Genomic DNA, 18268 nt, shown 5'->3' on the forward strand with positions numbered 1-18268 from the left:
TTTCAATATATTTACTTGCAGCAAAGTTTCGGTATCAAAACAGCTGGTCTAGAGGAGAAATCCACAGCCTGTCAGATGTTGGTATGTTACGCAAGAGAGTTAAAGGAGGGGTTTGCATCATATACAGAAGAAGTAGTCAATATAATGGTGCCACTGCTTAAGTTCTTTTTCCACGATGGTATCCTTTGTTTCAGAAATAAATGAAGACTTGAAACAGTGTTGACCAGTGGACTTGATGAGTAGTTGTTAATTATTTAAGTAGTACCACTGTTAAATAAATCCTGACTGCACTATACATGTATCTTATTGCCTGTTATGATTGTGCCAGCATAAAATCAGTGATGTAGAGGTTGCAAAGTCAGTAGCCGATGTTAGGATGTTGTCGTATGGAGAGAAGATACAGTATAAGGAATGGTTGTAATTTTGGCAGACATGTTTAGAATAACTTAACATAGTTACTGAAATGAAATTACATCGTGGAAAATGGTGGAAGGTATTTACTTACTCAAGGAAAGATGTTTTGGGTTGAATATGTAATTACATTTATTTATCCATAAAAATTTACGAATTCCATTGAAGATGCTAAACATTTTACAGAGCAAATGCAGTTGTAGATGATGTATACCATACTGGGATACAGAGAGATAACATCTCATTGACTGTACCTACTTGCTAGATAGTATCTGATACAACTTGTCAATAAAATTTGTAAGATTATGTTGAGATAGGGAGTTTTAAAGCTGAGGATAAGAAAATCCCATCTGAGGAGAATTTGAACTTCTCTAAAATAAATATGATTAGCTTACTACCACAATTGAATTAGTGTAACAAATTTATATTTGCATAGTACTGGTCATTTTTGTTGAGCCTTCTGGCGCGGTTCGGTGTATGTGTGCGCACAAGCATCCGTCCGAGTTTGTTCGGGCTGTAACTTATCATGGATCAAGGGATTCTTATATAACTTGGCACATATGTTTGCCCCAATGACACAGGGTGTGGTGTGTAAGAACCAGATTGGTAGCTTAAAGGTCAAGGTCATACTTTGAGGTCAAAAGTCTAAACTCTGTGCTGTTTTGCTTGTCTGGGCTGTAACTCAGCCATGGATTAAGTGTTTCTTAAATAACTTGGCACAATTGTTTGCCTCAATGAGAAAGTCTGTCAGGCATAAGTAGTTGAAAGGTCAAGGTCACACTTGGGGTCAAAGGTCAAAAGTTGATGCAGTTTTTCTTGTCTGGGCTGTAACTTAACCATAGATGGAGATGTTCATAATGACTTGGCAAAAATGTTTGCTGCAATCAGTTCTGTTGCCGCCAAATAGTATCATAAATGTTGTCAGGCTCGACATGTTGCCCATGGGCATCTAGTTTTATATACTAAGCAGACTGTAACAGTTACGTTGTAACAAATGCCCTTTTTTATGGTGTGTACTTTGGTAACATTATTGAGTTTTGAAAAAGAGAGAGCTATCTAACACTGTTAATCTAGAGAACATTAGCATAATCAAGACAAAAATAATGCAGTAAATCAAAGATGTAGTTATATAAAGTAGTCTGTTACCAATTTGAGACAAGCAATAGAAAACAGGATTATCTCACATGGGTATTTCTTGAATACTATTGTTTTACAGTTAACCTATACAGTAAAATGGCAGTGGGGAAGTATATTTATGATGAATGTTGTGTATGATGTATACCATACTGGGATACAGAGAGACCTGGTCTCAATGACTGTGCCTACTTGCTAGATAGTATCTGATACAACATATGCCTATACTCTGTTTTAAGAGTAATGTGTGTTTATTTGTCAGTAGTTGAAAACTTATCTTAAATACTTTTTTCCATCATTAAAATTGAGCAAGGGGATGGGACTCCCTGACAAAATGGTTAAGGTTACCAGCTTTAACTTGCCTCTCAACTCCGTTGGTTTGAGCTCTGCCTGGATGATGTGAGGAAGGCATCTAGCTGGCTTACAGAAAGTTGGTGGTTTTTACCATTGCCTGAAAGTACTGTCTGGATGGACACTATGGTTCTACGTCCACCGGTAAAGCTGGGAGTTGCCTTATGACATTAACTTTATTGGTGTGACTTTACACCCAACAAAACAAACAAACCAAAACAATCAAAAGCTTTAAATGATTTTAATCTTCAAAGATACATGTGTTCAAAAAGATTTGTAAGTTTGAGTCCAAGCTGTACAATGTATGAATGTATTTGTTCCACAACAACAAAGTAATTTTACTTCAAAACAGAATAGCAAAATTTATAGGTATAAATTTTGTGTGAAAAGTAATTAAATTCCTTAACTATTGATCAGAGGTAAGAACGTCAGCGGCAGAAAGTTTACCATACCTCATAGAATGTGCACAGATCCGGGGAGAAAAATATGTAGAGGAAATGTGGAAATACATTTGTCCAAATCTTCTGAAAGCCATAGAGCTGGAACCAGAAATATCTGTCTTACCAGAACATATGGGAGCTTTAGCTAAAGTAAGTGTATTTGTTGTTAGTCAGAAGTGGTGTGGAATCGGTTTTGGTTCACTAACTAGTTAAAAATAGTCATATTTTAAATTTACTATGAGTGAAATCGGCTATCATTTACAGAAAATATTGTATAAACTATACTGGATTTTTTACGCTGGAATAGTTATGGTATTTTAAGAAAAAAACTGGTAACTGGTAGACTCTAGATCTGTTAGCTAAAACTCTTGTTACATCCAAATTTATGAATATTAGTGGCAGTTTCTGTCTACCAAGTCGTACTTTTTGTAGGGAGTTAGGTACTTTTTTGAACACCTTGAAATTAATTTGTCAGCAAATCCAGGATTTTGCTGATCATGACATGTACCATTTAGCCATGTTTGGTTGACGTCTTGATAAATCAGTGTGACACTACTCATAAGTGTTGGAAGTTTGATATGATTCACTTATTCAAATTTTCATCTGTTTAAAGCAGTGTTATTCTTACTTTTCACCCATTGTTTTAAACATTTCTGAAAATGCAGTGTCATGGCAAACAGTATTCTGTGAGATCAACTAATTTTGAACTTTTGAAGATCATATGAATGTGAATTTGTTTTTTCTTTGGGATAAAATGATGATTTCACAGTATTATTGGTACACAAATGTTCTGAATGTTCTGTTCTGAAAGATGCCCAAAAGGCTTTTTTTTGTGTGAGCTACTTGAAGATTTTTCAGAATCATTTTAATATATTACAGGTTTGAAATGCATTCATTATGTTATAAAGAGTGCAAGTTCAATAAATACAAAAGCTAAAGTAAACAACATATCCCTGGCCACATCATACCAAAGACATAAAAAATGGTACTAGTAGCTTCCTTTCTTGGAGCTCAGCATTAAGAAGATAGTACTAGAACTGGTCAGCCCAGTATCAGTATAATTTGACTGGGTGGGGTATCATGTCACATCTCTACGGTGTGATATTCCAGTGAGGCAATACTATAAAGTTGGACATTATGCTCACTGCCACAAGTGGACAACGTTGTTTATGACTGAAAAATTGTTGAAAAAGACGTTAAACCTGAACACACACACACACACACACACCACACACACACACACACACACACACACACCATCTGTTCCTTTTACTGGGTGGTGATTATTAAACTATTGTTAGGACAGGGAATATATAGAAAAATAGACAGTATTTTCCATTTTGTATTATTTTAATATTGTCTATTTTGTGCTGTTACAGTGTATAGAAATTCTGGGAAAAGGATGTTTAAACCCGGAGATGATGAATCAGTTAATGCAAATATTAGATAAACAGTTAAAATCACATTTTGAAAGACAACATGAACGACAAGAGAAAAGAAAAGACGAAGATTACGATGATGTTACAGAAGAGCAACTGATGGAAGAGGTAAGTGTTGAAAGAAATGATTAAAATTCCAGTCAGGGTGAAAGCTTTTCAAGACTAGTCTTACGTAAGGTCAGAGGACATAGGATAACCTGTCTGACCGAATTAATGGAAACTTGTCTGACCGAAAACATTCCTTAAAGAGTAAGCAAAAACAATTAGATGAAAAATGAACAGGTGTGTAAGAAATTTGTGCTGTAAAAACACTTTGGAGGTAGTAAACCCAACGCAGTCCTTACCGGATCAGACTTAAGGTCCAACTCCCAACCCTCCATGTTGGACTTAGCCATTTTTGTCGAGCAGATTCAATTTTCCAACCAGATTTTGCCATGCTATAGTTTACTTCTGTATCCAGGAATGACAGGTAAGTACTGCTACAGAGATATTGCACAAAGGTGTGAGTGCATTATTATTCTGGTCTAGGTCTTTGAAATGATACAGCATATGCATTCATTTTATATCGGTGTATACTGGAAATAATCTGTTTTGTTCTAGAAAGCTCAATGTTCTAAAGGACTTCAAATGATTTTACAGAAAATTCTTCTACATCATTGTGAAATTGATAATATAAAAAATAGGACCCACGTTCATTGGGTGGCCATCTTTTTACTTGCATTTGTATATTTTACTACGAATTTTACTATCAGGATGCTGCCTGTTCTAACAAGTTTTATTATGTTACAGGATGATGAAGATGTATATATTCTTAGTAAAATATCTGATATAATTCACTCATTATATGGAACGTATAAAGAGGACTTCAGTGTGCACTTTGATACCTTGCTGCCTTATTTCGTCAAACTTGTGGTAAGTATCTTGGTAGTTCTATAAACCTTGAAGTATTTCAAAGCAGGTCCGACAGCTTGTGGAGTACTGTACAATTGATGTGATATTTCGTGGTTTTAGTGATTTTATTGTATCCGTAGAGTTGAGCAATGATAAAACACTTTCAGTCTTGATGGGCAAATAATTATGGCTAATGTTAAGATTACTACTGGTAAAGCAATTGATTCACAGTGACCATCTTTTACCTGAATAGTTAGCATAAGTGTTGTTTGTGGCATCTGCAGTGTTAGAAATAAGACTAAGCCTACTTGCCCTTGAAATTCGAATTTCAGCATTGATAGATCTAACCCTGTAGCTTGATGGTCAAAGATTATAGCTAATGCTGAGGTTGCTACTGGCAAAGCAATTCATTCTGTATCTTTCTGGCAGGCTATTGTTTTATGTTTACGGTGTTAAATTATGCCCACTTGCACATGAAATTCAGGTTTTAACAAGGATACATCACTTACTACAGCCTTGATGTTATGCCCTGCACAAATATGAAAGCAGTGTTATATGACAAGGGGCCTGTCCCTCACTGATGTGGGTTCAAGCCTCACCCGGGGCATTGAATTCTCAAAGTGAGGAAGCCATTCAGCTGGCTTACAGAAGGTCGATGGTTCTACCCAGGTGCCCGCTCGTAATGAAGTAATGCACAGAGGGGCACCTGGGGGTCTTCCTCCACCATCAAAACTGGAAAGTTGCCATATGACCTATATACTTGTGTTGGTGCGACGTTAAACCCAACCAAAAAAAAAAAAGAGTGTTACATATTAATTGGCACTGTATTAGCATCAAAGAATTATATAAAAATATATTTTCCCAACCCACCTACCCAGCCTTTACTATTATGGAAGGGGAAACAAATATATTTTAAGATTGGTCTGTATAGTTGTAGATGGTGTATTCCATACTGGGATACAGAGACACATTGCCTGCTTGCTAGATAGTATCTCATACAGTTTGAAATACCTTGCCAATTGTAGTAGAATTGAGTTGCTTGAAAAACTCTTGTACCCTGGAGTTTAAGATGACTCTCGTGCTGTAATTCATGAATGAATGCATAAATTCATACGCTACTATAATGAAATAGTGCTTAACGGAAAAGCATTTGTTTTACTTTATTTCTTCTGTTAATTGGTGTCAGTATAATGTGACTGGATGGGGTATCATGCCACGTGTCTACGATGTGTTATTCCAGTGAGGCAGCACTATAAAGTTGGGCATTGTGCTCACTGCTACAAGTAGACACCGACGTTTATATGACTGAAAAATTGTTGAAAAAGACGTTAAACCCGAACACACACACTCTCTGTTAATTAAAGAATAAGGCATGCAAGAAGTATCTATGAGTAGCTGAATGTGTGGATGGAAATATCTGGCTATCGGATAACTCAGCAGAGCCTCTTTGACAGTCTTAACAGTTACCCTTGAGCCAGATATTTCCGTCTTCGCCTTCAACCAGTGAAGTTCTTATACTGTAAGTAAGCATATTTCATTTCAGGGTCCTGACAGACCATGGCCAGACAGGCAGTGGGGTCTTTGTATATTTGATGATGTTCTTGAACATGAAGGACCTGTATGTATATTTGTATTTGTATAATAATGTGTACTTTTGAAATGCTAGTTACCACCTGGTATCAAAAGTTTTAATTGTTAGAAGTCTTTGTCACTTCATAGTTTTAATAGAAAAATGTTTACATTCAGTGTACTAGGACTTTTCATGGTTACAAGTGTTCTTTCATTTTAGAAAAAACTCATAATTATTCAGATATAAAATTTGTTCACTCTTTTTGATGCTGAGTATTCTAAGATACATCATAAAATAATATAAAGAAAAAATATTTTTGGCGTCAGTTTCATACCAAATGACGCTGTTATGATGAAAGATAGGACAATGCGGTAAGATGCAGTTATTTCAAAATATTTAAAATTGTATTTGACACTTATTTCAGCGGTCTGTGAAATATCAGGAATTTTTCCTACAAAGTTTACTCAATAGTGTCTGTGATAAACAAGCGGAGGTGAGGCAGGCCGCTGTATATGGTGTGGGCATTATGGCAATGTTCGGAGGAGATGCATATGTTCATATATTTCCAGGTATATTGTGCATTTGTGCTACACACAAGAAAAATTTTGTGTATATTTTAAAGAGCCTGAAAGTCTCTATATTCCCCAAAAAGAAGAGGGATATAAATTTTGCTCACTCTCTTAAGTCATACCATAGTAATGGGTAGTCATTAACATTGTGCTTATGTTTTTTCTGAGCTGATATTCTGCATATTTTTATCTTGACTTTACAAAGTATATGGAGGGCAATCCTACTTTACCTGTAGTCAGCATCTGTGTACCTGCGCATCCACACCTTGGTTAAAGTTTTGGTGCACTTATACTTTATCTTTGTAATTATTTGATGGATTAAAATAGTTGTTCCAAACCATCTCCCACATCATATGACACAAGGTCCATAACTCTGGCGAAGATATTCCAAGAATTATATCCCCTTTTTACTTAAAATTTCAATTTTAATTTTGATGCTTTTTCACCATATTTGTTGTTACTAAATGGATTTGATTAAAACTTAAAACTGTTGTTCCATATCATCATCTTTATCAAATTGCACAAGGTCCATACCCCTTGCACAAATATGTTATGAGTTATGTCCCTTTTGACTTAGAATTTCATGTTGTTATGATGCACTTTTGCTCTCCCTACTGAGCTAAGCAGGCGGGCAAATTTTGATACACTATCTCTGTTTGTAAAAAAAACAACATTTAACACAGACACAAGCAATTGTCCTTCATCTTCATCAACATCAGAGTCATTAAACACTCCAGTGACAGCTCTAGCTTCCTCAGACATGCCTAATTTCACTATATAGCATCAAAATAGTGGAGCGCTCTGTCTTCTGTTAGAGCTCTGGTTACTGATTAACTTTCCGTTAGTAGATATTACTTGTTAATGTTTGTATTAACTTGAGGATGCTTTTCAGAATATTATCTGACTCCAGTTTACACCTGATTTATTTCCTTTATACTAAAGAAATAGCAATTTATTTCCCTCCAGTGCCAAATTGACTTGTGTGAATGGTTTTATATACCTCACAGCAGATGTCATCTCTCTTGCTGCAATTTATATGACAGTTATAGCCGCTGAAGTGGCTAGACAAGGAATAACAGTTTTAGACCTACAAGTCTGTATATGTGTATATTTAGTCTGCCCGCTTAGCTCAGTATGGAGAGAGCAGAAATATGGATTGTGTGACCCTGGGCGAGACGCATGTTCTCGGTGATGATTGATAAAAGACATTCATATTCCACAGGGTTCGCACAGGCCTTGAAAAGTCCTTGAATTCGATGGTAGTCCTTGAAAACTCCTTGAAAATGACAAAAACCCTTAAAAAAACCTGGAAAAGTACTTGAATTTTGAAAAAAACTCGTTGAATTTGACCTTTCACTCCTTGAATATATTCTTTCCGTAACTTTGCTTTGCAAAAAGAATTAAGGCTTAAAATAAATCGAGAAATGAAAATAAATTCGTGAAATTGCAGGATCGGGTCACTCGTATGCTATTATAGTGGTCTACGGCCACACTTTATCGATATTTACAGAGTGCTATTTCTACTATATCACCGTTTGCATGTTTCCGTTTAAAAAAGTAAGGGGAATAATAACTCGCAATTTTTAGCTATTTGCGAGTGTTTCCAGTGAATTAAAATGAGTAAGAAAAATAACATGTTTACTCAAGTAAGCGGGAGACAAAAGACGAATGTAAACAGTGGCTGAAGCCCTATAGAGCAGACAGAACGAAGTGTATTTGTACGTCGTGTGACAAAATTTTGAGGTATCATAATAGTAGGAGTGCGCTGAAAAATCACAAGAAAAGCGATAAACCTCAGCAAAATAGTGAATCACATCAATCTAATAATCGAATTACGTCATTTTCAAAGGTGTGACAAGTGATGGTTGATTTATTTTTGCATTACATAATAAAAGTTGTTCAGATTAGGTTGTGGTTTTGAAAAAAATAGTGCTTGAAAAATTGTAAAAAGTCCTTGAAAAGTTCTTGAATTTTGTCTCTGATATTCTGTATGAACCATGTTCCAGCTCTGATTAGTGTGGGGAAGTTGACATTTAATTGCAGAGAACAGGTTTTGACTGGTACAAATTCGAGAAAACTGGTTTATTTAACTGCCTTCCATTACATGACTGAAATACTAATGAAAAATGGCGCTAAACCCAAAGCAGAGCAAAGACTCAAAGGGGTGTTCACTGAAAACTTGCTGACTGAATAGCGAACAGTGCAGACCATGATTAGCCTGCACGGATGTGCAGGCTAATCTTGGTCTGCACTGGTCGCAAAGGCAGAATAACCTGCCGCCAGCAGGCTAAGGGTTAATGTTCATTTTCAATGACCAGATCATCAAAGACTTTGGTTTTCTTAACTGATCTAGACCAGGTACACATTTCACAGGGTGAAATGATAATCAGATTTGCTTCCTTTATTTTAGAAATTATGCCACGATTATTACAAGTGATACAAGATCCAGAATCGAGATCCGTGGAAAACATGAATCCCACAGAGAATGCTATATCAGCTGTTACAAAGATCTGTAAATACCATGGTGATAAAGTTAACCTAACAGAGTTACTTCCCATGTGGCTGTCATGGTTACCAGTAACAGAAGATGAAGATGAGGCTTGTCATATATATGGATACTTGTGTGACTTGATGGAAAGGTAAGCACAAGCTTTGATTTTATTAGAATTAAAGTTTTTGTTTTTTGTTGGATTTTTTTTTTTTTTTTTTTCAGATTGAAAATAAAATCACTGGAAGGCTTGTATAGACTCCTAACATTTGGAACTAAACTAAATTTGCATTGTCGGTATTTTAAGTTTTTGTCATGTTAGGGATGTCAACGATGATGGCAAAATAGCTCAGTCAGGGTTGATAACAAGTCAGACCGTCTCAGTTACTCTGGACTTAATGAATTTCTCAAAATTGCTAAAACTGACAGTGTTCACTCAGTAACTAGAGTACATTTTCTTGGAATAAATTTATAATGAATGTGTATCTCTGAATTCTAGGCAAAGCCAGATGCCTTATTATCTTACCGAAGATGGGAATATAGTTTTTGTGTTGTCCGTCTGTCTGTCAGAAGTCATATCTATGACATGGTTTGAGTGATTTAATAAAACAGTAGAAATGTTAACTGCTGTAGGGAAATGTCATCCTGCAAGTTTCAGTCAGATTGCCTGAGTAAGACCAGAATAATGTCCATTTGGACATGTAGATATTTAATAAATACATGTTTTATTCCATTTATGTCCATCCAGAGTCATATCTCAGCCATGGTTGGAAGGATATCAGTATGTTAACTGATCCAGGTCGGTGCAGCCCTGCAAGTATCATTCAGATTGGCTGACAAACATAAATTTGGGAACCACTTTGAATAGTACTTAGATGTATGTTGACCTATGCCACATTATTACACTTTTCATCATTATTTTCAGCAATAATGCACTAGTTTTGGGTGAGAATCATCGGAACTTACCAATCCTTGTACAGATAATCGCTGAAGCTTTACACCACAGTGTTCTAGACAAAGATGAAGAAGTGAAAAATAGAGTACTTGGCCTTGCAAGAACTGCAATGGTACAATTGTTATTTTAGTTATTTGTCTTAAAATCATGTTGTTTTGTGATGTTTTTACGCAGCTTGGGAATATGATTCACATTTGTATTTAGTTGTGTATTTTCATTACATTTAAGGATTTTTCAAATGCGAACGACGGTCATGTTATACACAAGTGGTCCAAACTTAACTCATTTGTGTATAACAACTCCTGGCTGGTAGGTCATGAAATATGTTTGTCCCAAAGACATTACTACATAGAGTTTTATACTGTACTTATTGTATAAACCTATCAAGTGTGAGCAAAAATAAGCCCACCAGTTTAGTTCAATAGGGAGAGCATAGGTCTACGGATCGCAGGGTCGCAAGTTCGATTCCTGGGCGGTGCGTATGTTCTCTGTGACGATTTGATGACTGTATCTAATATGTTTGTAAGATTATAATTTACACAGTCTGTTGCTATGTTTGATTTTTTTTTGCACAATTAATTTTATAGGCAAACCAAGAAGTGTGTCAAGCCTGTTTAAGTATACTGAACGAGGACCAGAAGACGGCATTACAGGACGAACTCTCTAAACCAGTACCTGCCCCACAACAATGACAACAAGAATGAATTAGTCGGAAAAAAACATTGAAAAACCAATCACATCTGCAAATAAATTTTTCAATATAGTGAAAAGAGCAGGATGATCAAGTTTCAATAAACTTTAGAAAATAATTTTGCCTGCTTTGCATTTCTTCAAAGTGCTTTGATGAGAGAAAAAATTTTCCAATGAAGTTTTCCATTCACCTGTTTGCATATTCCTGCAATTACAGACTTAACGAGTGAAGTTATTTCCTCAGAAGGAAGTCTTCCCCGTGCTTGCTGGCAACTGCTGCATTTGAAAATGCTACCAACGAGGGAAAGTAACAATTGTTTAGCTGAATTGAGACATACACCACACAGTTGTTTCTGAAATAATGCTATCAAAGTTCTTTTCTGGGAAAGCAGATTTTCAGGAAACTTAATAAGAGTGAAAAATTCAGCTGTGTGTTACAGCTTGATAGAAAGGGTATAACTACGTATTCAAATTGATACCCTAACAGCTTTTTGTCTTTCATTTGGTGTTGAATTCGCATGTGTTATTTTTGTCCAAGATTATTTGTTGCTACTGTTTGAAATTGCATGGCAAAATTTATGAAGAATGGCAATCTGGCCTTCGCAGACAAGTGCAATTTTTATGAGTCTATATGCAACATGTTTGATTGTATACAATCAGTTACAAAACATTTTATAATTTAGATACGGTAAAAAGATCTTTGAAATTTTGTGGAGTTCTGTATTTAAAATTAATCTCTTAAATAGTAAGACATTAAAGAGGCTGCTCAATCCAGGGGTCGTGTGTTCGAGCCCCACTGGGGTCATGAGCATTACTTCTCATATGATGCCAGTACTGGTTTTTCCAGGAAGGGGACTCAAGGGTGGTTCCAATAAGCTTGAAGCTTTAATCAAAATAGAGACAAAACAAATTAGTATAAACTAAAGAGACTGTTTCTGTTTGAAGATTTTTTTAACACCAATCTTGTTTGATTTGAGTTTGAATTTTACATAAGTGCTGCCATTGTCTTAATACTTGTGTTACACAATTGAATTAAAAATAAATGAAGTTTTAATGTTTAGACATAGTTTAAACATTCAGAATTGAATATTTGTGACTACCTGTTTATGGTCAGTGTGTATTTTGTTGTGAAATATATTATGCATGATTGGCTTATCAGTTTGAGATTTTTACAAGCTTTGCTAAACATTTTGTTAAGTTCAAATGCTATTTCAAAAGGATTTCAAGGTTTCTTGCAATTTTCATGTTTTTTTTAAATCCCAAATAGAAAAATGATTGAAATCTTGTAAATATATTTTGTATGCAACATATATACATATATTTAAATCATCATGTCATAGAATCAACATTTAATATATTCTGTGTCCATTACTTACTTGTGTACTAGCATTCTATGTAAGTTATATGTGTGTTTAGCAAGGTCAGACATACATTTCTCAGGATCATGTGTTAAAGTGTGTTTTACATGTATTAAAATGTTTTATTTAGTATGATTGTAATAAACAACCCCTGTATGTGAACAGGCCCCATGTGGTTCTGGGACGATCTATGTATACCACTGCCTTACCCTTGCATGATCGTAAGAGGCGACTAATAGGGTCTTAACACTTGGTTTTGCTGTAACTCTGTGATGCCAGCAGGTATGCAAATTTTGATTCCATACCTCATGTTTTTATTTCGATGTAAATGAGATGTGAAACCAAAATTTGTAGTCCTGTTTGGCGCCATATAACCTATACTGTGTTGGTGCGCCGTAAAACCCAAATAAATAAATGTATGTGAACAGAAGAAAGGAAAAGAAAAAAAAATCTCTGTTCATCTAAAACTTTGATTTCAAAATCTTTACAAATATGAAAGTTTTTAATAAAGTGATGCATATATTTTGTAAAGAGGTTGTGAGTTTACAATGCCATTTGTAAAAGAATTAATTTTCTTGTAATGTGTGCTTAACTAGCCCCGTCTTAATTTGAAATTCAAGGGTGGTAGTTTTTATTCACTATCCTTTTTATACGCCTGTCTCTGAAAGAGCAGGGCGTATTATGTGAACACCTGTGGCGGGCGGGCGGTTGGCGTCCAAAAGCATGTCCGCTCTCAAAGTCTAACAGTTTTCATCCGATCTTTACCAAACTTGGTGACAATGTTTGTGGCCATAATATATCGGCCAAGTTCGATAAGCAGCCAAATTGCCCCAGGCACTCTTGGATTATTGCCCTTGAATTACTTGAAAAACTGCGAATTTAGCCTTCTCCGCTCTCTAAGTCAAACAATTTTCATCCGATCTTCACCAAACTTTGTGACAATGTTTGTGGGCATAATATCTCAGCCAAGTTTGATAACCAGCCAGATCGTTCTAGGTGCTCTTGGATTATTTGTGGGCATAATATTTCGACAAAGTTCGATAACCAGCCAAAGCACCCTAGGCACTCTCGAATTATGGCGCTTGAATTATTAAAAAAAAATGCAAATTTAGCCTTGTCCGCGGTCTAAGTCAAACAGTTTTCATCCAGTCTTCCACAAACTTGCAGATAATGTTTGTGGGCATAATATAATATCTCAGCCAAGTTCAATAACCAGCCAAAACGACCCAGGCACTGGTATTATGGCCCTTGAATTACTCGAAATCTGCAAATTTAGCCTTGTCCACTGTCTAAATTGAACAGTTTTCATCCGATATTCCCCAAACTTGCTGACAATGTTTGTGAGCATAATATCTCAGCCAAGTTTGATAACCAGCAAAATTGCCCCAGACACACTTGGATTATGGCCCTTGATTTATAAACTAATGATTTTATTAGGGGCTTGAATAAGATATTATAAACTGTACAAATGTAGCTCCAATGAATAGTTACTTTCAGCAATGTAGAGAAACTTAGAAGAAAGTTTTGGCAAGTTGAATAAATGAAGTTTCCAAGTGTCTTTGTGTAAATTCTAGGTTGAAAATGTTGATGCATTTTACTGTCTAACTTTCTCCTTCGTTTTGATGTTTTGGTGCATTCAAAGTGCTATGCTTTTGTTAATCAAGTGATATATTAGGGGATTGTTTGTTGATTTTCTCATTGAATTGTTGATGCTTTTTTGTCAAACATGCCCATGAATTCATTTCTCAGATAATTCCATGTAAATGCTGTAAAAAGAAATAAAAAAAAACATGTATATCATTCACCAACTTTATTGAATTTGTTATTTTTTCCCTGTTGAAAGGTGATGTATTTGGTGGAATAAGTGGGCACAATCGTCCCCCCCAAATGTCATCACCTAGCTTTTGTTTATTAGATATTTTATATAAATTGTGTTTCCATTCATTTGACTGGAGTGGTGGCAGATGTTCAAAAAGTTCTTGTACAAAAGTCAAAACTCGTTCACTGTTTGACATTAAGTATACATATACAGTTGTTTGTCATAGAACTGAAAACATTTCTTAAATGGTATAAGCTTTCTGGACGTTCATTGGAAGTGCTGCAAGGACTATAACAGTATTTGCAGTGCCGCAGACCTTGAAATACCTTACATTTGATGCTATTCATTGAAACTAAATACAACACAAAAATAAACTTGAATTTTGAAATAATACTGCTCATTTTAATATCCAAAACTTTAAAGGCATTTCGTCAGCAACTCGGAGGTTTGAAGGGGGAGAAATACAGTCTTAACCTGAACTTGTGATCGCCTTTATATAGCTTGACCCTGTCTGTAACGGATTTAGATTATTATGCCCCCCTTCGAAGAAGGCGGGATATATTGTTTTGCAGATGTAGGTCGGTCAGTCGGAATGTAAACCAATCAGTTTCCGGATGATAACTCGAGAACACTTTGGCCTAGGATCATGAAAGTTGATAGGGAGGTCGATCATCACCAGCAGATGACCCCTATTGATTTTGAGGTCTGTATGTCAAAGGTCAAGGTCACAGTGACCCTGAATAGTAAAACGGTTTCCGGATGATAACTCAAGAACACTTGGGCCTAGGATCATGAAAATTGATAGGGAGGTTGGTAATGACCAGCAGATGACCCCTATTGATTTTGAGGTCAGTATGTTAAAGGTCAAGGTCACATTGACCCTGAACAGTAAAACGGTTTCCAGGCAATAACTCTAGAACTCTTGGGCCTAGTGTCAGGAAAATTGATAGGTTGGCCATGACCAGCAGATGACCCCTATTGATTTTGAAGTCATTAGGTCAAAGGTCAAGGTCACATTGGCCAGGAACAGTTTAAACGGTTTCTGATCTTGTCCAAAACCATAGGACCTAGGGCTTTGATATTTGGTATGTAGCAAAATCTAGTGGTCCTCTACCAAGATTGTTCAGATTATTTCCCAGAGGTTAAATATGGCCCCACCCCGGGGGTCACATGGTTTATATAGACTTATATAGGAAAAAAATTTGAAAAACCTCTTGTCAAAAACCACAGGGCCTAGGGCTTTGATATTTTGTATATGACATCATCTAGTGGTCCTCTACTAAGATTGTTCAAATTATTCCCCTAGGGTCAAATATGGCTCCGCCCTGGGGGTCACATGGTTTACATAAACTTATATAGGGAAAAACTTGAAAATCTTCTTGTCCAAACCACAAAGACTATGGCTTTGATATTTTGAAATGTAGCATCATTTAGTGGTTCTCAACCAAGTTTGTTCAAATTATCCCCCTATGGTCAAATATGGCCCCGCCCCAGAGGTCATATGGTTCATATAGACTTATATAGGGAAAAACTTAGAAACTTCATGTCCATAACTTACATCATTCAAATTTGGACCACATGTATAGTTTTGAGTGGCAAGATGAACCTTGACATGAGTTGACCTTGATCTTGACCTAGTGACCTACTTTCACATTTCTGTAGCTACAGCCTTCAAATTTGGACCACATGCATAGGTTTGTGTACCGAAAAAAAACTTTGACCTTGTTATTGACCTAGTGACCTACTTTCACATTTTTGAAGGTACAGGCTTCAAATTTGGACCACATGCATAGTTTTTTGTTCCAAAATAAAATTTGACCTAGTGACCTACTTTCACATTTCTCAAGCTACAGCCTTCAAATTTGAACCACAAGCATAGTTTTGTGTTCTGAAATGAACTTTGATCTTGCTATTGACCTAGTGACCTACTTTCACATTTCTGAAGGTACAGGCTTCAAATTTGGACCACTTGCATAGTTTTGTGTTCCGAAATAAAATTTGACCTTGATTTTGACCTTGTGACTTACTTTCACATTTCTCAAGCTACAGCCTTCAAATTTGAAGCACATGCATAGTTCTGTCTACCGAAATGAACTTTGACCTTGAAATTGACCTAGTGACCTGCTTTCACATTTCTCAAGCCACAGCTTTCAAATTTGGACAACATACACATTGTTTCGTACCGAAATGAAATTTGACATTGATTTTGACCTTGAGCTAGTCTTGAAATTTGGAACATTCAAAAATGGCTCAGTGGATGGCGCCAAGATCACTCTGTAATCTCTTGTTAGGTTAAAGGTCAAGGTCAGATTAAACCAGAAGGGTAGAACTTTTGTTTACAGTGAGCATATAATTTCTGTTCCTTGTGCAATTACTGAATGCATCAAGGGGGGCATTTCGTGTCCGACGAGCTCTTGTTTTCATAGTCGTGGATTTGCAAGATTTTATGACATTAATCTGACAGATCGAAATTTTGGAAACATGGATGTTGTGGTCACTTATTCAGTCACTTAAAAAACGGGAAAATTTGGAGAGAGAAATTGCCACGTGTATGCAGTGGTAGGTGTATATGAGCAATTTTATTGTAATTTGAATGTCATTGGGTGAAATCAAAGAAGAGCCTTGTTAACACTCAGATATGTATGTTCTATCTTCTCTACATGAAATTGCACCACGTAGCAAAAATGACAATTTTTTTAAATTGATTTGAATCAAGAAACCTGAGTCTGTTTGTCCAAAGGGTCTTTTTTTACAGATTTTATGAAAAATCTTGGTTCTAAACAATGTCAGGAGGCCAAATTCTGGAAAAATATGGTGAGCGCTACAGACTACAAGTTCTGCTTGATCAACATGAAACCCAGTCAGAATGTTTTTTTTTTCCATAAAATCTAGGTAAAGTTTGAATCTTTGGTCAAAAACTAGGTCTCATCATTTAATAGGCCATATTTACTGCCTGATGTACATGAAGCCCGCCCGCTTAGCACAATAGGGAGAGCGCAGGGGTCGTGAGTTCGATCCCCGGGCGGGGCATATGTTCTCCGTGACGATTTGATAAAAGACACCGTGTCTGAAATCATTCGTCCTCCACCTTTGATTCATGGGAAGATGGCATTTACTTGCGGAGAACAGGCTTGTATTGGTACAGAATCCAGGAACACTGGTTAGGTTAACTGCCCGCCGTTACATAACTGAAATACTGTTGAAAACCCCAAAACAAACAAAATGTGCATGAAATTTGGTCAGAATGTTTGCCTTTATGTAATCTAGGCAGAGTTTAAAACTGGGTTATCTTGGAAAAGTAGGTCACTTGGTGCAACGGATTTACATTTACAACTGGAACGAACTTTCTTTACACCTTTTAGTACGTTCTGGACTGATGTAAGATTCTGTTTCAACTTTAGCCGATGTCACCTCGGTGGTTAAGGAACAACCATCGACCCACTTCTCTTTGTATCATTCATTAATGACCCCTTTTTAGCTCATCTGATTTTTAAAAAAAAAAGTTATTGTCATCACTTGGTCAGCGTCGGCGTTGGCGTTGCCTGGTATTTATTTATGTTTAGGTCAGCTTTTTCCTAAACTATCAAAGCTATTGCTTTATAACTTGCAACACTTGTTACACCATCAATAGCTGACTGTACAGAAAAAAAACAACATAACTCTGTCCTGCTTTTTGCAAGAATTATGTCGCCTTTTGGACTTAGAAAATATCAGATCTTTTGGTTAAGTTTTATGTTTATGTCAGCTTTTCTCCTAAACTATCAAAGCTATTGCTTTGAAACTTGCAACACTTATTCACCATCAAAAGCTGACCCTGTACAGCAAGAAACATAACTTCATCCCGCTTTTTGCAAGAATTATGGCCCCTTTTGGACTTGGAAAATATCAAATTTCTTGGTTAAGTTTTATGTTTAGGTCATTTTTTCTCCTTAACGGTCAAAGCTATTGCTTTGAAACTTGCAACACTTATTCACCATCAAAGCTGACCCTGTACAGCAAGAAACATAACTTCATCCCGCTTTTTGCAAGAATTATGGCCCCTTTTGGACTTGGAAAATATCAAATTTCTTGGTTAAGTTTTATGTTTAGGTCGTTTTTTCTCCTTAACGGTCAAAGCTATTGCTTTAAAACTTGGAGCAATTATTCACCCTTA

The 18268-nt window shown here is 36.1% G+C and overlaps 1 protein-coding gene across 1 annotated transcript in view; it reads left to right on the forward strand.

The window, feature by feature from the left end:
- Window positions 1–14104, forward strand: part of LOC123554166 (importin-5-like) — a 44507-nt gene extending 30403 nt beyond the window's left edge. Inside the window, exons 18-26 of the mRNA XM_045344110.2 lie at window positions 22–178; window positions 2314–2486; window positions 3716–3883; window positions 4565–4687; window positions 6210–6284; window positions 6661–6805; window positions 9216–9444; window positions 10219–10360; window positions 10836–14104. Of these exons, the coding sequence (XP_045200045.2) occupies window positions 22–178; window positions 2314–2486; window positions 3716–3883; window positions 4565–4687; window positions 6210–6284; window positions 6661–6805; window positions 9216–9444; window positions 10219–10360; window positions 10836–10940 (1317 nt within the window). The 3' untranslated portion in view covers window positions 10941–14104. The remainder of the gene's footprint in view (window positions 1–21; window positions 179–2313; window positions 2487–3715; window positions 3884–4564; window positions 4688–6209; window positions 6285–6660; window positions 6806–9215; window positions 9445–10218; window positions 10361–10835) is intronic.
- The last annotated feature ends 4164 nt before the right edge of the window (window positions 14105–18268 follow it).

The sequence above is a fragment of the Mercenaria mercenaria genome, chromosome 7 (genome assembly GCF_021730395.1).
Source record: "Mercenaria mercenaria strain notata chromosome 7, MADL_Memer_1, whole genome shotgun sequence".
NCBI lineage: Eukaryota > Metazoa > Mollusca > Bivalvia > Venerida > Veneridae > Mercenaria > Mercenaria mercenaria.